General features: G+C 36.7%; 1 protein-coding gene across 5 annotated transcripts in view; it reads right to left on the bottom strand.

Moving 5' to 3' along the window:
- dome (cytokine receptor domeless) overlaps positions 1 to 21,887 on the bottom strand; it is a 168,636-nt gene that overhangs the window by 35,456 nt on the left and 111,293 nt on the right. For all 5 annotated transcript variants that reach the window (XM_089085712.1, XM_089085714.1, XM_089085715.1 and 2 more), the window contains 2 exons: positions 18,405 to 18,557; positions 2,383 to 2,538 (listed from right to left, as the gene is read on the bottom strand). In XM_089085712.1, coding sequence (XP_088941838.1) covers positions 2,383 to 2,538; positions 18,405 to 18,557 — 309 coding nt within the window. The remainder of the gene's footprint in view (positions 1 to 2,382; positions 2,539 to 18,404; positions 18,558 to 21,887) is intronic.

Here is a 21,887-nt window from a genome sequence, read left to right as displayed (position 1 = left end):
GTCAATCACAAAACGTAATTATAATAAAAAACAAATAAAAAACAGAAACTAGAAATAGGAACAGGTTGTAGAAACTAGGAATTTATTGCTAAGAATTTTAATGCTGGACCTGAGCTTTTTATGCATAGAAAATTTTAGGCAAAATAACGAATTGAAATTTATAATTTCTAGATCAAATTGACCTTGTTGATACCATGGGTAAATTACTTGAAAAACCTAACACTTGACTTAATCTGATTTCTATTGATCTTCAAAAAGCTTTCGATTTGATTAACCACAATTTACTCATAGATAAACTTATAAATGAATTCCACACTGAAACTTTCCTTGTTAAGCTCGTTGCCTCTTTTCTCTTTAACAATTCCCAAGCAGTTACATATCAAAATTATTTCTCAGATCAACTCCCCAAATTTTAATGAAAATCCTTAGGGGACTATTCTAAGCCCTCTATTTTTTTCTCTAATGATTAACAGCCTTTCAATACTTTATGACAATAAATGGAAATTTGTTAATGACTTGACAGTTTTAGAGATGCCATAAAAACATGTTTAAGTAACAATGGGTTTATTTAAAAAATGTTTAGCAACCCAATGGGCATACTCCAAGACACTGCCAGCAATGCGTGTTTCCTTGAAATGACTGATAACCCTTCTAAATCCGTAACAGTTTCACTAAGTTTCCTTAATTCCCCTCCCCTTGTCCATGCTCCTATACCTCCCGAAACCTCTATCACATCTGTTAAACGCCTTGACGTTACAATTTATTCTAATTTGAAATGTGCTGCCCATATAAATAATATCCTACGACAAGCAAACTCCTTGCTTTCCCTCCTTAAACTTTTAAATAAATTCAGTTGCCCCCAATCACATTTACTAAAAGTATACATTTCTTTTGTGCGTCCAATATTAGAGTATGCTTGTCCTGTGCGGCACCCTGGCCTCTCAAATGAAGCAACACAAAAAATTGAAAATGTCCAAAAGAGAGCTCTAAGAATTATTTTTAAAGAGGGCAAGATACCATATTTGCATTTGTTAAATATTTCAAAACTAGAGACCCTCGAGAGACGAAGAAATAATTTGTGCCTCTGTTTTGCAAAAAATGCCATAACAAACCCTCGGACGGCAATTATTTTCCCAAAACGTCACTCCCCATCCAGATTACGGCCGCCTGGATGGGGAGCTGTTTCTGAGCCCATCCCTGTTTTGTCCCCCATTCGCTGCGTTACTAAAGAACTTTTGTCCCCTTTATTACAGAAAAAATGAATAAAATGTCCCAATAGTTTCTTTTTTTCCCCTCTTTTTTGTTTATTAGCTGATGGTGCTGCCCAGGTTCTTGCACTCATTTGCTGCCCCCCCCCCGTTTTTTTTTGTTTTTTTTTCAGTTCCCCCTTTAATTTTTACATATTTTATTTTTCGTTCTTTTTTTTTGGGGGGGGGGGGTATTTATTTATTTTGGTCCCATCCCCCTTACCCCTTCTGGACCAGTTTTTTTTTTTTAACTCTTTTATTGGCTTACTGAAGTTGAATTATTGACACTTCCTTAGTGTCCCGTTTAATTTATATGTATTTATGTCTCGCTCTTTTTTTTGTGTATATTCGCTTATTCCCCACTCCTTTTTTATGTCCGTTATATTTATTTTTCTGATTTGTATTTGTGTAAGTTTAATTTGGCCAGTTTTATCTTTTTAACTTTTTAATTGACTTTTTATAGTTTTAATTATTGACTATTAAATACTTGTTCATTATGATTTTTCTATTTAGTTGTTGTTTTTTGCATTTTGGCCAGTTTTAGTGCAACCATTTATAGTCGACTCCGAAGTCCGAATTCGGCCCTTTGTGGGCTTGCGATAGTAATCTTTTTGAAATAAATATCTTATCCTACCTAGAATTATTTACCTGAAACCCAGAAAAGAATTTTCGATCCAGAGGTTAATAAGAAGATTTTATAGTATAATCAAACCCCAACGTTAACCAATTCCTAAATGGTTTACTGAGTTAGAACAGTTTCGTTTTTGTTTCTTGTCCATATTATATGGTAGCCTACTCTAAAAATAGTTTTTTTTGGAAAATTACTTGAATTTATGCAAACTGAGTAGGATTTTTTTTCTCTCGTTTGTAAGATCCTAATGCAGGAAAAACTTCTACTACCGAAGTTGGGTTTTGTTGTCCTTGATTTCTTAGTTAGTAAACTGAGTACAATCAGATACTGAAACATAGACGAGAGAGAGAGAGAGAGAGAGAGAGAGAGAGAGAGAGAGAGAGAGAGAGAGAGAGAGAGAGAGAGAGAGAGAGAGAGAGAGATAGAGAGAGGGAGAGAGATAGAGACTCATCTTCCCTGTTAACATGTATTTTTCTGGATACTACAAATAGCAGTTCAACTTACTTCCTTCGGCAGTTGTGTTGATAGCTGGGTCACTGATCCTTCCATCATTTCCTCCAGCAGAAGCAGATATCTGGACAATATAGTCCGTGGCAGGCTCTAAATTTGTTATGACAAAACTGTCTAACATTGAATCCACTTGCTTAGTTTCGTTTTTCCCTTTAAAAATACATAATGAATAGTTAATTATTTTTGCACATAAAAAAAAAAGCCGAGGGGCTCGGTATTAAGTGACCTATTCTTTTTCATTGCTATTCACTATCAAAATGACTTAGCTTTAAAAAAAAGAAGGAATATCTATTTTGGTATACCTCTTAACATATTGTCTTTTAATTAAGAAGCAATCCTTTTTCAAGGCTGATAGACAAAGAGGGCAGTTTTTTTTTATTTAAGCTTCAACTTCCGCTTAGTTTCTCCTACTTTATTACTATGGACTAAGGTCATATCCAGGGGGGTTTGAAAACCCCCTTCCCCGGAATATTTGTCCGAGTCGTAAAAAACGTCACAAAAATGAATATAAACAAATTTTTTTAGCCCCCCCCCCAGAAAAAATCCTGGATATGGCCCTGCTATGGACACCAAATTCTGAATTTAGTGGCACCATTAGTTGTTGCTAGCGATTAGTGACCCTTCCTCCTCGTGGTTCCTAATTTGTTTGTTTTTTTTTAATTTTTTTTATTAACGTTACATATCAGTAAGTGGGGCAATGTTGATTTACAGGATCTAGGCTTAAATTTGCAAGAGTTCTCTAGGAAGTTGAGTTCAAATATAGGCTATCATATGAGTAAGCCTATGGCTGATCTGATATACATTTTAGGTGCAATTTCTCCTAGTTTAAACCTACCCCTTAATGTTTTTTTTCTTTATGGCCAGATGCAGAAAGAATTTAAGTTTTATATCAGAATTTTCACCTGAAAAAATAGTTTGACATTTTCTCCCCGTTTAAGCATTGGGGGCATTAAAAATTCCACACACGGAGAAATGAACTATTGAGCAGCGTTGAAGCGATTTCGGGTATAATTAACCAGAATTGAAGTTATCAAGTATTTTGGGCAATAGGATGCATCAAGACTGGGCTGGGTAATTATAGACAGAGAAAAGCCAAGACCAGATAGTCCAAGTAATTGAGAGGCAAATGTTTCAAGGGCTGAGGCACGGGTAAATGGCAGGAGTATGAATGACTCTCTTATTGGACACATACTTGTCAGGTTAGTTTTTGGAAAGGCATACCTGCCTAGAGTCTTAGGCATGCTGATCAAGAATTTAAAAAAGAGGCAAACAAGGCAGACCCGATTTGAATTGAAGTTATCAAGTATTTTGGGCAATAGGTTGCATCAAGACTGGGCTGGGTAATTGTAGACAGAGAAAAGCCAAGACCAGATAGTCCAAGTAATTGAGAGGCAAATGTTTCAATGGCTGAGGCACGGGTAAATGGCAGGAGTATGAATGACTCTCTTATTGGACACATGTTTGTCAGCTTAGTTTTTGGTAAGGCAATCCTGCCTAGAGTCTTAGGTAAGCTGATCAAGAATTTAAAAAAGAGGCAAACAAGGTAGACCCGCCTATGGTCTTAAGAAGGTTGACCAAGAATTTAAAATTGACATAGGACCATAAATTTGCTTGAAATAACAGGCAAAACAATCGTTTAAAGCCATTTTTATCTTTCAAATAGTACCTATTCGTTGCCTAAGCTTAGCCCCACATTCTGAAAAAAATTTGAATTTTTCACACATTTTTAAAATTTTTGGGTCACTTGCCCGAGACTCTGGGCGGGTGAGCGCCCCCGAATATTTTCCCAAATTCCTCTCTCAATTTAGCACTTGTTCACGGATGCCGAGCGTCTCCAGTCACTTTCCCAATAGTATCTATTCATTGTCTCAGCTCAGTTTAGAAAATCTGAGCCAATTTCCACTTTTTCAAATTTAGGGTCACTTGCCTGAGACTCTGGGCAAGTGAGGTGGGCACCTCCAAAAATTTGGCCCAAAAAGGCCTATTTTCATTGTGGCATAGACTTATTGGGTCGAAATTAAGACCTTAGACACTTTCAACTTAGGTTGACTTTGGATTTCAGTATTGAAATCCAGATTATTTGAGTAATCTGCTGGTTAGGAAATCACGGTATAACGAATTGCTAACATTTGCTACATATTTTGTAATCTAATTTTAGTGCTGACAAACGTCAGGTCTTCGGCATAGGATGGTTTGCCTTAGCTAACTAATATTTTGTTTAATTCAAAAGATACCTAATGTTTTTGTGAGGCAACAAATTTAGTAGAATTCCTAACAGTCTTACTGTGCATTTTTGCAAATGGTGACTTGGTTTGAAGTGAATTATTACACTGGTGATTGATCAATATTGAATAGTGTGCATTTATATCCCCAGATAGCATATCGAGATCGAGTTGTGTATCTATACTGCATGGCATATTGAATTGAATTTATTAATCACCAGCTGTAAACACAATAAAAACGGAGTATAAAAAAAAGAGAAAGACGGAAAATCAAAAATAAACATAATCAAAATCCAAAAATAAGCACACAAGCACAATACGCATAGCAAGCACCATAATTGCACAATAAAAAACGCGACTTATTTACTGTTTTAAAAGGGAACACCACAGTTGTCAAATGATTCGTTTATCATAAGCTTCAATGTATCAGTCGATGGCAGCATTAGGGTATATAATACCCATATCTCTTATTGACCCATGGATTACTTGCCCAAGAAGGGAGGCCGATGAGATACTTAGCATACCGGTAGTAAATTTGCCGAAATTATTTTGTTTCCATTGCCGAGAAGGTATGCCAAAAAGGTGCAAGGTACAAAAATTTTTGGAAGCACATATTTAGAATAGAATATGATTTATTGGCTAAAATAGCACAAAAGCTAGCATAAGCACGTCAGAATTACAATAACAAAACAAATGTTATGTGATAAACATAAAAAAAAAAATTGAATAAATAATAAAACAGATGTTAGGGGATAAACATAAAACAAAAGTTATATCAATTATTAAAATGGGAAACAAAATAGGGGACAAAAGAGTTTTTGTACCTCATGGCCAACATTTGGGGATACAGGTCCAGTTGGGTATTTGGAGCTCTAAGAGCATTGAGCCTTGTATTAGGAAGGGTTGGGGGATTTTCTTTAAAGGGAGGGAGAAAACGTCGATGATAGTCAGAATTAAGGCACTTGAAACCAAAATTCACGGTAAAGATGTAATATCGTGATTCCAATATAATAAGTTCAGGTCTAGCCAAACCTTCATTGTATGTAGTATACGCCGTCCCCGGAATAATTTTTATGGCTCTTTTTTGAATACTTTCAATTTTAGAACATTGGTCTTTGGTCAACCCAGGGTGCCAGACAGGGCAAGCATATTCCAGACAGGGTCTTATATAAGAACAAAAAATTATTTTAAGGTTTTGGATTGATATGGAGAAACGTTTGAGAAGAGAGAAAGATTTAAGGAGAAAACAACCTGACATAAATAAGTGGGAAATGTGGGAATTCCATTTAAGGTCGTTGTCCAACTGCACACCAAGCAGTTTAACAGTATTTAAATTTGGTATGCAAAGGTAATTTTTTAAAAAAGAAAATAACATGAAACTGCTTTTGGGTATGCTTAAGTTGAGTTTAACATTGTCAAGATCATTCTTTAAATTGTTAATTAGTGAATCGAGTCTAACATTCAAAGTATTAGATGTTTGACAAAGGTTCAGTAATGTAAAATCATCCATAAATTTAAAAGTGTTGTCAAAACTTGGTAAAACATTATTAAAAGCTATTAAAAATGCTAAAGGACCTTTACTTAGTCACTTGAGGTGCTCCACAGGAAATCGAGGAAAAACCCGATGAATCCCTATTAGGAAGGGCTACACATTGCTCACGGTCAGACAAAAAGCTAGCTAACATACGTAAAACAAAATCTCTTGCACCTAAAGCCCTTGCATTATCTATAACTGTCTGATGATCCAAATTATCGAAGGCTTTGCTAATATTAGCAAAAACAGCCTCAACGTAGGAACTATTCAACTCAAGATGTTTGAAAATAGTATCAAGTATATAAATTAAGCAATGCGTGGTGCTATGATTCAGCCTAAAGCCAAACTGATTTGGGTTGATTTTATCACGAATATCGTCAAAAAGGAAATGGTAAATAAAACTTTCAAAGATTTTAGAGAAAATGGAGGTTTTTGGTATTGGTCTTAAGTCAGAGGGAATTTTTGTGGTCTTAGTTTTCGGTATAGGAGATATAATAGCTCGTTTAAAACACACTGGAAGAATACCATCTACAAAACATTGGTTAAAAATAGCAGTTAGAGGTACACTTAAATACCGGGCACATTCCACAATAAATTTGGTAGGGATATCACCTGGGTATACTGACTTATTTGTATCAAGAGTTTCGAGTTTAACTTGAGTCTGATGAATTTCAATCACAGGAAAGTCACTCACTGCACTGTTGGCCGGCATATGCTGGAGTGGCGGGTGAATTTTACAAATTGAAGCAAAATGATCATTTATGACATCCGCACCCACTGGGTCACCATTAATGTCCAGTAAGAAAAATTTTGAAGAGACCTTTCCAATGAGATCTTGGACACTTTTGTGGAATTTCTTAGGGTCCGAATATAATAATTTATTGAGCACGTGCGCACCATGCTCCTTTCTTGCTTTATGGATTTCGCTAACAACGATGTTTCTAAGTTTTCGAGATTCTTGGAAAAATCCTTCCTTAAAGAGTTTATCACGTTCATTTATTAGGCACAAATTTTTTTATTTATCCACGGTTGGCAGTTAGATTTGCGAGTAACATTTTTCACTGGAGAGATGTCACAATACAACTGGGAATGTTCTAGTGAAAATATAGAAGACATTTTATTACCACTGGTAAGACATAGGATATTGGCTCAAGATTTGGATATAAATTTTAATTTGAAATGGACAGCCTTCTTGTCGGTCATGGGTCTATAAGAGTAACTGATCAATTTCTTAGGGGGAAAGGACGATAAAGGGAGTCCAAAAGATGCATAGATGGTCATTTGCCCCTAATGGAGGGGCTACATTGGGGACATAGAAGTAATCTTTAATGTTGGTAAAAAATTTAGTCAAGAATTTTATCACCACGTGTAGGTGAATTTACCACTTAATCAAGCCTAAGAGCAGAGCTAAGCCACTTTTGGTCTGGCTCATAAAAATTACCACCTAATGTAGTTGTAGTATAAGGATACTCGCAATGAATTATATCAGTATAAAGTTGCAGATATGCCGTCAGCTCCTCCTTAAATCCACTACGAGGAGGGTAATAAATAATACAAAAAATCATGCAAAATACTTCTTTTGGGAGGTTTTGGGTCTGGTCCAAAGGCATAGAACTTCAGTTTTGGAGTTGTTCTCTATTTCAGAAAATGAAAAAAAATCCGAATAGGGAGGGTAGACAGACAAAAAAAGCTGCACCTCCACTATGAGATAGAGGGATCCCATCTTTGTCCATCCTGGGCTTAAAATGGGAAACTTAATTTGGAATGGAACAAAAGTCTTCAGTTGCAGGCCATGCTTCGGTAAGGCAAGCAACATCTATCTAGTTTTTTTAAAGACTAATTTGAAGTTCATCCATTTTATTTACCAGTGACCTTACATTCGCTAGAAGGATTCCGGGAAATGTGTAGGAGGTGGAGAAATGTATTAAACCAGGGTTTCTTGATTTGTTATTGTAGACTTGTTGTAAGTTCTTGGGTTCATTTGATGTAAATAACGGGATCTGAGGAGATGGACTGATTTGGCAATTTAAATGAGAAGGAGCTGGAATGTAACATGGATGTCTTCTGAATGGGTTTGTTCGGTGCTGTTGATAATTCGGATTCCTGTCGCTATTGATGGCTGGTGGGAACAGTGGGCTGGTGTGGCGAACTTAGTTTTTTGGGTGCTCAATATTCATAGTGATAATACACGGGAGAGAGTTTGACAGTTGATGATAACTCTTTCTGGTATTATTAAAAAGTTTTTTGAATGCGCCATAGCCATGATTCAAATGAATCCGGTCACAACCAAAACAACGACCACTTCCAAACTTATACCAAACTTTCTGGTGTAATAGTTGGCAGTCAGAGACCTTAAACTCACCCCCAACATTAAAACTCTTGCAAACATGCAGATATTTACATTTTTTGCCTTTTTTGCAAATATCATTCAAGGAAAATTCTCATACACCCTTATGTGTAGTCAGTTCATGACCGCTTATCTTAATTGACTTGACCTTCAGTTTACATTCATTAGTATTCAACTTCATGTTTCCAGGTCAGATGAACTCTTAATTATGTAATCCCCAAGGTAACTGAACTTTTGAAAAATACAAGTTTGTTTCATCACCTCTTTATTACAGGAAACAATTGAATATTTATCCGGGTGGGATTTATTAGGGATAATTTCATGATTTTGATCCTCATTAGCATCAGACAACTCTGGAGGGATTTCATTTAGACGTGACCTAAGGTCTATGATGGCAGATATTTCCTTGCTTATTAATTCTAATTTATCTCTCATTACTATAAGGGAAAGAGGTGATAAGTCCGAGAGAGGATTAGAACAACAATTGCCACAAGTAGTAGTTTCAGTCTGGCAGGAGGCATTAGATTTGTTGGCTTCGAGATGGTCATTATTACTTGGAAGGTTTGAAGCTAGAGGATGCGATCGAATTTTCATCACAATGTTCGCCAGGTCATTGCCTGATAGACTACGAGTGGGAGTAATTGGGAGAGGTTGGGGTTGACTGGAACAACTATCAGCATAAGTGTTTGACTTTTTTGGACCATTCTTGTTTAAACTATCCTTCTTCACAAAACAATCTAGCTACAGACAACTTTTAGTCCATTGGAGAAATTCAATTCTAGCACCATTGTTTGTGGAAGAATGATTCACAGTCATTGCATATCAAACAGTTTAAAGTTGTCCTGAACAACATTCGGGGCATACTCTCCTAGTCATTCTTGGGGTTTAGGATAAAATGAAGTTTAGTCTCTAATTAAGTCCGAACATAATCCTTTTAATTCACACCTGTTCAAAAACTGGGATTTAATCCTTTTAAAGAATAAATATGTCTTAACAGGTCGCGTTATATAGTTTAGCTAGAAGCCGCCAATTAAAACGAACTTTATTAGGTACTATGTTGCCGTAGGCACTAGACGTCCGGCGCTGGAAATGACGGATGAGGAGCCTTCTAGTTGCTTTAAGGGAGTCACCCATTGGAAGGCCAAGATATTTCATTTCCGGTTTAGGAGAAATCGGTACTGCACAAAGATCAACTTTAAATCCTTCGAGGACTGGGCAAAAGTTGAATAGTACGACTTATGACTTTTCAGCGTTAAACTTAAGATTTATCTTTGAATATTCTCGACTCCAAATGGAAAGTTTTGCTCAAACACCAGTACCGTTAGGCTGGGGTTGATGAAATCATCCGCATTAGTAAGAGGAGATGCATCTATCCCTTCTAAAATGCAAGAGGAAACCGCTCGGGACTGTGCGTCCAGAATACAGTTATTAAGCGAGACTGGGGATGTAAGGGCACGTTGCTTTACACCACGGCGAATAGGTATGACTATCTCTGTAATCATTCCGGGAGGCAAATTAACCATGACGATTAGATGAGTGTGCAGATCATGCAAAGTAAGAATAACAAGTACTGATCCCGCTATTATAAATTTCAATAAGGATATGCGTGTTAATTATCGAATCAAAAGCATGACTGATATCACGGGTCTCTAGAACAAGTAACTCTCCCGATTTATCAGCATCAATCAAAACTGACGACAGTTCCGTCAGTGCATGAGCGCACCCTCTTCCTTTCTGGAACCCAAATTGGTATGGGGGCATACAACATTTATTAATCAGATCAGGCATTATAAACTTATCAACAAATTTACATAAGATTGTAGCTGCCGCTATTGGCTGGTATAATGAAAATTCATTTAGTGGTTTGCTCTTCTTAGGGACAAGAATAAGACGACCAGTTGAAAATGGAGGAATAACTATTCCTTTTGTGAATACCATTTGAAAAAGTACAGCAAGATGGGAAAGAAGTGAAGGGGTCCCACATAAGAGGTGTTAAGCGGAAATGTGACCTGTACTTCTCGAGAGGTTTCTCGATTTTACAGATTGTATTATAAGCACCTGAAGCAGATACAGTAAACGTTGATATGAACTCTTTCGAAAGTATCTGTTCAAGTGTCACTTTGAAAGGATTTTCTATTAGTGGGTCAGGTTTTGAAAACTCTTTTGAGAAATGTTGTTCCTACAATTCGAGAGGGATGTGAGATGTTTAGCTTGGCTTTTCTCTTTGTTTATGTGTTAGTTTTTTCAACAGAAGTCATGTGCTATTAAAAATATTTTCAGAAAAATTGAAACGAGCAGTAGCTCTGTTTCCCCAGCTCTTTTGAAAAACGGCACTTGGTGGATAAACAGATCTGATTTACAACACCAGTTTTGGGCCAGCCGCATTCTATCCAGATACTTAGCCAAAATTTAGCCCTATTACTAGCCTCAAAAAGTAATGAATTCTGGAACCAGCCCATCACTTAGGATCCAACTCGTACTTCAGTGCGAGAGACAAACTGCTTTTCCACTTATGATAAGGCGTGCAAAAGAATACATGTTTAGTTTAAGACGAGTTTCATCAATTGAAGACGGAACTGAATTCTGGAGAAGCTCAATAGGTATTTCTATCTTTGCAAGAAGATTATCAATGCAATACTCGTAATCGAGTATATCAACCTTATTCCATTCTACTAGAATATATGACTTAGATTCTTGAGTTAACCACGCGCGGCTAAATGGAGCTGCAATACTACAAGACAGTGGCAAATGATCAGAGACTAAAAAATCATTAAGCAGGGTTACGCTTAATACACAACTGGCAACACTACTGAAAACAAGTAAGTGATCAAGGTTAAACACTGATCCCAGGGAGATTGTATTTATGTAAAATCAGCAGATTTGGGCAGAAGAGCACTTTCATTTGGAATCAGGCTAAGAAGCAGAGCCATACATGGATTATCACTTTTCTCAAGTCACAATTACAGTCCTCCAACAAAACCCAATGGAGGTTCGATGCTCTAATTTTACTCACACATTTGCCCAATTTTCTGCCTGTTAAAGCAAACATCGTTTCAGAACTTTCGTCTCTATAGCCTGTCGACAGGTATACATTCACAATGACAGTATCACCCGTTCTCACTGCAAGCAAATGGTCAGATTTTCCAAACAGTTCAGAGTTAGTATGTCTATTTATTATTGGGGCAAGTCCACCTGAGGAGCACCCTTTATTTTAGGACTTTTACACAGATACAAAGTGGAGCGCATGTGATCGCGCTATATCGATTAGTTTAATACAGTCAGTCAGTAAGGCGAAGTTGTTTTACTATGGTGATTTTTGCATTGAGATTACCATTGAGGATCCATGACATGAAGCGTTTTTTAATATGGGGCTCAACCATGTCGAACAGATTGACCTTCCGAAGTATGTTTCTAAATACTTCACTGACCATTACAATTAGGGATTCCAAATATAATTTAGAATCCAATATATTTTGATATTTTAAGGAAACGGAGCGTACAAACCCAGCGTTAAAATGTTTGTGTGGTTCTTACATTCCCTCATTCAAGATTCATTTAATAAAAACAGCTTCATAATTTTGGCCTAGACTGCAGCTAAATTATGCTATTTTTTACAACATCAATAGATCACAGACTCTTTGTACAAGGAGGTGACAGCAACGTAAAATGCTTCTGACTCGCGAGCAGTGAGTGTCCAAAAAATGAAGTACACGGTGGGCAAATCCGGTGTGAAAGGATTCTACCGTCCTTGCTTTCCCTTGACATTTTAGTCCAGTAATTCAGAGGCACCTATCCTGAAGCTTGAAGTAAGAGGGATATAATGCACATGTCCAAATCCCATTAGAGAATTTATTTATTTCTACTACAGAGATATGGTAACCTAAAAATAGAAAGAGCTACAAAGAAGCTAGCCTAAAATTGCTGGCTCCGTCGTCAGAAAACGTGTTTCCACGGGTGGAACCCATTTTGGAAAGGAATCAAGCGCATGAGCTTTCATTTCGGATGCATCTGTGAGAACTAGGCATAAAAAAAACAACAGAAAATGGGTGTTCTCATGCCAGAAGGCAACGAGAAGCCGGAGGTAAGGCGAAAAGGAGCACAGCGGTACAGAAAGAGCTAAGCAATGTCAACCATGTAGTTGGGTTGGACTGGTCTAAGTGAACGACGTTTTGCAGATGCATGCAGTCACATTTGCATACTTTTACTTAATTTAGATAATAATCACCGCATAATATGCGGTGATTTCTAACATGACCTAACTAAGAACAAAAAAATTCTCTGATCTGTTGTAGGAGCGATGCGGATATTTGTGAAAAAACTTACATCTTTACTTATGCATAACTTGAACAGTACCTCCGTTGTCTTTAACGGCACTCTTGCGTTTGAAGTTGCTGTGGATCTTGAGCACACATCAGTGATATCCTCGGTTTGTAATTTACATTTAGTTATTCGCCAAATAATACAACAAATCCCCCGCAGCGCTTGCATTATCTTAAGACAGAGTGACAAAAGGTTGATAAAAATCTCAATCAAAGTAAATGTGATGACAGAATAAATGAAATTAAATAGCTTTTCAGCTTTTGCTTTATGTTCTAAATGAACAATATTCTTGATAAATAGGCTGCCAAAATTGTCCATGTCGCAAAGTGTGAGGAGTTAGCTTTTGCCCCGATTGCTAAACAGAGGTACCCGTAAGTTTGGTTGGAGTCACAATCCACGCCGAAGTGCATCTGAAAGGTGTTCAAAAATGGGGTATTATAATTGGCATGAGTGTGACGGGCCAACATTTGATGTTCGGTTTCAACCGTTTAGAAAGACAAAAAGAAAATAGACCGAGTGTGTCAATAACCTAAAATAAAGAGAATCTAAGTCTTTCTCTGTTGAGGCCTTAAAAACATAAACTTGACGTAAAGAAGAATATAAATGCTCACAGCAGAGGTAGTAAAGCGAGTGTTTGCATTCCTGAAGAGCATTCCCAAAGAGAAGTTGTACTAGTATTCTGCTGTGTTTGGCATCCGTGACTCGAACCCAAAAACTTGACGCTGACACTATGTTAAAATAAACTTGGCCTTCTTTTATGTAGACGTAATATGATTATTGCTTCTAGAAGTGATAATTGCACATATAATCAGGCTTTTGAAGCTTCATAAGACCCACCATGTAGGCGTTATCAGACCCTGCCACCTGCATCAGACAATTTTATTTCAAATATTCACTGATACAGGTCGAGTACCTAATATACTTTCTTCTAGTGCAATAACGAATAATTTGAAAAAAAAGTAAAAATGCTAATTTTTGTAGTAGCTACCGCCCCATTACTAATTCCCGTGTTTTGAGCAGAGCTCTTGTGTCTTATTCTGCTGATTTGATAAGAAAATAAGTCCTAGATTATAGATAGTTCCAAGTTATTATACTTGCAACTAAATTATAGACAGGCTAAAGTGTATCTATAGAAAAGCTGAGAATTCTGGAAATCCCATCTATTTATGTAGTGTAGAAATACGAATAGCATTTGACTAAGGAGTCCACCCTAAGTTTCTGCGTGATTTTGGCGTTATATCCAATAGAACTTTTTGCTGTCATATTGGCATAGCCATAACTATGGTAGATCCAAAGTAGGCTTGCAGCGCAAAAGTGAGGTTCTAACAAACATGACATTGCCACTTTGTATATTGCCACGCTCTATAATTTGACAGTTTGGAATTTGATGTTTAAAAAAAACTGTTGGAGACTGTTCGAACTTTTGTCGTAATTTGAAATTTGTGTTAAGTTTCCCATTGTTTTGTAGCAATACAACCATTTAAAAAAAAAGTGTGCTCTTTTTCAGCAATTTAGCTTTATTTCTAAGTGCTGTCTGTTTTTTTTTGTTTTTTTTTAAGACTTCGATTTGTTCTGAACATTTTTGCTTACTCCGCTCCTTCTTGTGTTTGGAAGCAGGCAAAAATAATTTTATATTAATAGTGAAGCTTATTTATTTTCTGTTTTTTTTTGTTTTTTTTTTAACATGTTGATATATATATACATATATATGTCTCGAACTAGATTTCAAATCGTAAACATCTATGTGAAATAGTTGATCTGGATTGTTTGAAAATATAATTAATTCGGTGATTGCGAAAGTGTCTAGTTGAAGATTAAAGTTACAAATGACTGTTCGTTCTTTGGATAAGCATTATTGCATTGACGGACGTGATTATTGCAAAACATTGTTGGAAAGCGGGGGGATTTAAATGACCCCCTTGCGAGTCAGTTTTCGTTTCCTGCTCTTAGTTTTTAACATATTATTTTTGGAAGGGGTTGAACGATAATTTTGAAAATGGCTGAATCAACCGGGATCGCAGCAATCTTTGAAAGATTGTCGCAAATGGATGTTAAATTAAATCAGAGTAAATATGTTGCCAATAGAGTTTCTGCGATTAAAACGGAATTATTGGCCCTCAAAACTTAGACTGGCCAACGGGATGATGAAGTAAGATCCTAAATTGACAAGCTGCGGAACCTACTACTTGAAGAAAAGAAAGAGTCGGAGCAACTTGAAAGAGAAATTAAACATCAAAATCTGATCATTTATAATTTGAAGTCAGTAAACCCACCTCCAAGTAGTCTAGTAGAATAAGTTATGGCGGCAATAAACCGCTATTTACCCCAGCACCAGGCGTGATTTGAAGGATGTGTTTTACTTGGGAAAAAGTAAACCAGTCGCGGTTCACCCTATTTTGGTGAAATTTAATAATCGGGAACTTCGCGACATAATCCTAAGTAGTGGCTGGCTTTTAAAAAAGTTTGATATTTCAGTAGCCCCGGATTATACCTATTTGGAACGTAAATCTCGCCAAGAGCTTAAACCAATGCTGAATGAGGCTTTGTCACGTGGACAAGATGCCAAATTAAGAGGAACATGCCTTTTGATTGAAGGCCAGACATTTTATTATGACCAGGTCATAGGCAGGGTGGAAATGTTGGCTGCTAAACCTAGTACTGTGCCCAGATCGCAGACTCAGCAAGTTAACCCCCAAGCCCCGGAAATTCAAAATTCTCAAACTGTAAATTTTGAAGACAGCACTTACAACAACGCGGCTTGGCCTGACCAAAAGCACAAAATGGTTACTCTTGGGAAAGCAAAGAAGAGATAAAAAACCATCATTAGTCCCAAAGATGCCCATAAAACCGGATATCGATGTCTTCTTAAAAACAGCACGACTGAGAGCTGCAGCGAAATTGCACCAGCCGACAAGTCGAATGGTTTGAATACGCCCCTAAAAGAAGGGGCTGGTGACTCCTCTGAGAATATGAGTGACGAGAACGAGGATTAGGACCAGTGTGGCCATATACCTTTGTCTGTTTATTGCAAACTTAGGATTGGGTGCTGGAACATTCAAGGTTTTAATGAGAAAAAAACATCATTAGCATTATTGAGGGATCTGGATATATTTTGTGGGGTTGTCTTGGCATAATTGTGAGGATGATCTGCAGTGCCCCCCTTTACATAATTATTCCTTTTATGCAGTGAATAGAAAAGTTTCTAAGAATAATCAGTATTATGGTGATGTGGTTATGTATTTTAGCCAAACGTCATTTTCTTCTGCAGTGAGACTCGCGACCCAATCAGAGAATATAGTGTGGGGTAGATTTAAGTGTGAGAGTACTTTTTTAATTGTAGGTTCTGTATATCTAGCACCAAAAAAATAGTTCTTACTCGTCTGAAGACACGTGGACTATACTACATGAAGAAACGCGACTGATTCAACAGAAGTTTCCGGGGGACCGTCTGGTTGGAGTAGGGGATTTTAATGCCTATACTTCGAATGTATTAGAGATAGCTCCTGAATTTTCAGATGATAATATGTGGAGGTCCTTCCTGAGGTCTTTGAGATGCCACGGAGCAGTGACGATCAGTCAAGAAGAATGAATATTTAGGGGAGAAATTTATTGGCATACTACGAGGAGAATGGTTTAGCAATTTGTAATGGAAGATTTGGTAAGGACAGAGGTAGAGGTGAGTACACATGCTTTTCTGGGACAAATCCCAGTCTTATAGATTACGCGTTGGTGGGTGCGGAGTTCGCTGCCTTTGTTGTTGATTTTGAGGTTCTCCACGTGCTGGGTAAATATCTGGGATTCGTGGTCATAGCAAATGGGAATTGGGCCGAGCACATTAAATTGATGATTTCACGTGGTAAGGCAGCAACTTGTGCTCTACTTCGACAAAAACATATCATGGGAATTAAAAATATGAAGATGCACAAGTACTTCTTTACGATTAAAGTTCTACCTGTTGCCCATTATGGATGTGAGTTGTGAGGGACTACCACGGTAAAACAACTGGAATCTCTGCAGTTTATGTATTTTAAAAAAGTTATAGGCCTCAAAAATAATTTTAGTAGTTTGGTCCTAAATGGTGATTTGGGTTTGCAGGATCTACGTCATATGAGGACTATACAAATGATTAAGTTTTGGTTACAGGTTACGCGCTTACCTGATAACCGCCTGGCAAAAGCGGCCTACACAGAGATGTTGAGTTTTACCAAAAAGGCAGCATGGCCAAAACCAGTTAAAGCACTGTTGGATAATGCTGGTTTATCATGGGCATGGAATCAGGGGCAGGGTCCTCTAGGTAAACTTGAAGATTTCCTCCGTAAGTTTGCATCGCGCCTTCGGGACCAAGAGATTCAGGTTTGGCTAACGGGTCTGGAAAAGTCTAGTAGCCTGCATTTTTATAGTCAGATTAAAGATGCGTATGGGGAGGAGTTTTATTTGAGGCTGAATCTACCGTGGAGAACCCTTAAGTATTGGTTGCAGGCGCGGGCAAATTGCATACCACTGTGTAAAGGATACTGGGAGTCTTATGATGAGGATGGCTCGGGAAGCAGGCGTGCCTGCCCCCTCTGTGGGGAGTTTGGGGATGGGATGGACTATTTTCTGAGTAGATGCCAAAGTTTGACGAATTTTAGGGATAAATTTTTTCATGGGGATGTACCGTTGCTACTGGGTTTTTTGGAGACTACTTCTAGGGACCTAATTATTGCGTTAGGTTGTTTTATAGAGAATAGTCTGATGGCGCGGAAAGAAGCTGTAGTTTAAATTTGTTGAGTGTTATTGTTCTTTCCTTATTGTTTTTTGTTTATTTGTTTTTGTGTATACGGCCACTGCTTTTTAAATACACGCATGTATGTATGTATACATATGTATATACGTATATATATATATATATATATATATATATATATATATATATATATATATATATATATATATATATATATATATATATATATATATATATATATATATATATATATATATATATATATATATATATATATATATATATATATACATATATATATATATATATATATATATATATATATATATATATATATATATATATATATATATATATATATATATATATATATATATATATATATATATATATATATATATATATATATATATATATATATATATATTTCCTAGACTTGACACTCAGTGAAAATCACCTAGCACGTTCAAAAACAAGAAACAATTTAAAAAAAAAAAATCTAAGTAAATATAGTCATATCCAAACAAAAGGACACAACCAAACATTACACAAAGCAGAAGTTACAGTTGGGAAAGTGTTGAAATACAAATAAAAATTTCATGTCACTATTTTTCGATTTATCAATGACGGCAGGAGAGATTTCACACCAGGTTGACGGTGTTCCTTAAAATTTCCACGTGCTCCCTAGTTTCCATGTGTGCTGGCATGTGCACAAAGTCATATTTTGAACATATTCAAAGCGTCACATCGCGTATTCTGCCTTAAGAACGTCAGTACCGCTGGGTCAATTAAATTAGACAACGGCAAAAAAAATAAAAAAATAAATAAATAAAAAAAAATAAAAAAATAAAAAAATAAAAAAAATACCTGAACATTCTCCAAAATAGATATTGAAAGGACAATAAAAAATATTGAAATGATCTATGTAAGCTGTTGAATCAGCGCATTCCAACTTCCATCGTATACTCAGAGAAGTATTGCTGACGCCATTAATCTCAAATTCTGTTATTTTATCAAGCACTAAAAAAGAAAAGTAAAAGAAAATTGGATTATCTCTTATAAAATATTATCAGGGTTACATCCATACGAAATCATGTAGTTGGGTAAGTCGGCAGCCGAATACTTTTGTTGACACTAATTGTTCTCTCAATTAATCATAAGCTAAACGCTAGCGTGAAGAAGAGGATATGGCGCCACCCCCTCCGTATAGAGGATAGTTTCCGTACACTTTAAGTTTTTTTTACATCCCTCTTTCATTTGAAAACCCTAAATTTCTTTTTCAAAATGGATTTGTCTTAAATCACTGTTCTTCCCACATGACTACTAGATGTTCCAAGGACGCAAATATTTCAATGCTTAAAAAAATTTAACATTTTCTAGAAACTCGAATTAAACCAAGCAAAAATCTAATAGAGCAGGTACGCGCATTGAACAAGTACACTTACAGAAGAGGAGCCCAGGAGTCATCCCTATCTACATCTCGAAACTCAGTTTTTACGACTTTTTCCATATTATCTAGCAATTTCCATACAAAGCAGCTACTTTTTTCATTAATTCGATTTTGAACTACCCCAAAAAAATTTCTGCCTCAGCAAAATTAAATCATGCAAATGTGGACCATGAGCAGAATGTGTGTATGTGGGATGGGGACTTTTCAGACCCGGGACCCTTCCGAAATCTAATTATTCTTGTATTCCCTCATCAGTGGGGGGAGGGGGAGGGACTGTTCGTGCTCGCAACCCTTCAAAAATATGATTTTTTTCTGGCATTTTATCAAAATCATGCTCCCTTCTCCTCTCCCGATAATTTCCTAACTATGAGTCTGTTAAGCTCTCTATTTATTCGTGAATCATCATACATAAATCTACTTTGCATTCATAAATAATATTTAACACCCAAAGAATAAGGCCTTAAAATAAAAAATACAAACAAACACGAATCAAAGCAGAAAAACTGAAAGATACGTTACGTTTAGCATAATGTGATACGTTTTGCATAATGTGAAGAAATATATAATTGTATAACGTGCTTAGTTATATCTAAAACACAATCATGCCTGCGATTTACCTCGGAAGAACAACTGACGGAATAAAACTAAAAGGGCTTATTATTATGGAATTGTATAACAAGCTGGGTGTTGCATAACCAAAGAACAAAATCAATATCTTATCGACTCCAATTAAAAGACAACTTGAAGCCGTTTCTAAGCAGGGAGAAGAGGATGAATGCAGTGGCGGTTTTGACCTCTCTTGCGCCCGTGAGAAAATCTCGATCCCAAAAATTTGCAGGCCAAATTTTGATATTTTCATTCAATAACGAATATTTTCCCTTAATTGAAATCTGACTTTTATTACTTTAGCCTCTTCAAAATTGTTAATTATTTCGTCCTACGTGACTGCTTCTAACTCTTCACGTTATATCTTCATTAATGCTAAATCATTTAGTCGCTGATGGCCCATAGTCGATCTGAAGAACGTTAATTAATTTAAGTTTGATAATAATATTTGCTAGAGAACTCTTACGTTTGCAAAGACCTCTTCATCTCCGTATTGCACAATTTGTCCTAACACATCTATAGGTTTCTTTAAGGAAATGTGTCGGTGTTGATCTTTTTTTTATCTTGGAGTTTATGGAGCCCCATAGCAAGCCCTGAAGGTTTTAAGTCCAAAATTCAAGCCGTTCTTAAGATAATGTTGATATGGACATTGGACCTGCATGCACACTGCATGTTTGGAGCCTTTTCAACTTCCTCATCAATATTCCCTGGAATGTTCGCCTTCATACCCTTAGCCTAACCTGTAGCAGTAGTAGTAGGAGTGCTAGTAGTAGTGATTATTGGATTAGTAGCAGTACTAACAGTAGTAGCACTAGTGGTAGTAGTAGGCAACTTTTTATTTTTGTCAATTGGACATCCCCCTCATCAAGCCCTAGAAGTTTCAACCTCATAGAATAAGCCGTTGCTACAATGTTACCGATATGCTCTCTTGATGCATTGTTTACGCAAAAAGTTCCTGGGGCATTGCTGATATGTCCTTTTGACAACCTGCAGCAAATAGTATGTTTTAATTTAGTAGGATTTCTCCCTCAAAACTTCCTGAGTTTTTCACCCTAATACTCATAGCCTTAGTAGTTGTTGCAGTAGAAGCTGTAGCTGGTGTCGTGTTAGTAGTAGTGGTAGTAGTATTAGCAGTAACGTTCACATATTGCCCTTTTGGTCGATTGATCATCCTCCTAAGCATTCCCTGAAAGTTCCAACTTAATACCCTAAGCCATTCCTAAGATACACCATTTTGACAACCTGCACGCACATATTGTGTTTTGATTTTTTCCTTCAATATTCTCTTAAATTTTTACCTTTATATCCTTAGCCTTAGTAGTACTAGTATCATAGTAGTAGCAGGAGCAGTAGTTTTAGTGCTGTATTAGTAGTAGCAGTGACCAGCAGTTGCAGTTGTATTAGTAACAGTAGTAGTGCGTCCATATTGCTTTTTGGTCAGTTGAACATCCCCCTCATGATGCCCTGGAAGTTCCAGCTTGATGCAGCAAGCCGTTCCTAAGATATTGCTGATGCACCCTTTTGTACAATTTGTATGACAATTTTTTATTTGACAATTTGTATGTACTTAGTATGTTTTGATTTATTTCAACTTTCCCATCAACATTTCCTAAAATTCTTACCTCAATATCCTCAGCCTTAGTAGTAGTCACTACAGAAGCAGTAGTTGTAGTAGCAGTAGTTGTTATGGTAATAGTAGTAGTAGTAGTAACAGTAGCAGTATTAGTAGTGTGCAAATATCTCATTTATGGTCAATTGATTACCTCCCTCGTCATTCCCTGAAAGTTCCAACTGAATACCTTCAGCTATTCCTGAGTTACGGTCTTTTGACAACCTGTATGCACATAATGTGTTTTGATTTAATTTAACAGTACCTTCAACCTTTTCTGAAAAGCTTCACCTGAATGCCCTTGGTCTTTTTGAACACTTAAGGTCAAATATGCCCTCTTTCCCAATAACAAATACTATGTGTAAACAATTGGCGAACTGTACAACATACAGCCCTTGCCCAGCGGACTGTGGGGAGGAGAGAACATCGACATACCCAGAGACCCAGTTTCTGGACCTTTCGACTATGCTGACCTAAATGGCAATATTAAAATTTTGATTGGATTTGTTTGGGGAATTAATGAACGTGAAAGGGGGGCTTGCTGCCCTCCATCACTTTTGACTTTTAAAAAGGGCACTAGAATTTTCCATTCCCAGTCGAATGAGTTCCTTCCGAAGCTTCTGAGACAACTCCTTCTATACGAAGTGCCTTGGTAAAAAAAAAGTATACAATAATACATTGTAAC

The sequence above is a fragment of the Artemia sp. Qi Xiang Cuo genome, chromosome 3 (genome assembly GCF_049724085.1).
Source record: "Artemia sp. Qi Xiang Cuo chromosome 3, ASM4972408v1, whole genome shotgun sequence".
Lineage (NCBI taxonomy): Eukaryota > Metazoa > Arthropoda > Branchiopoda > Anostraca > Artemiidae > Artemia > Artemia sp. Qi Xiang Cuo.
The sequence above is the reverse complement of the archived record's forward strand: the minus strand, read 5'-3'. Positions and strand labels throughout refer to the sequence as shown.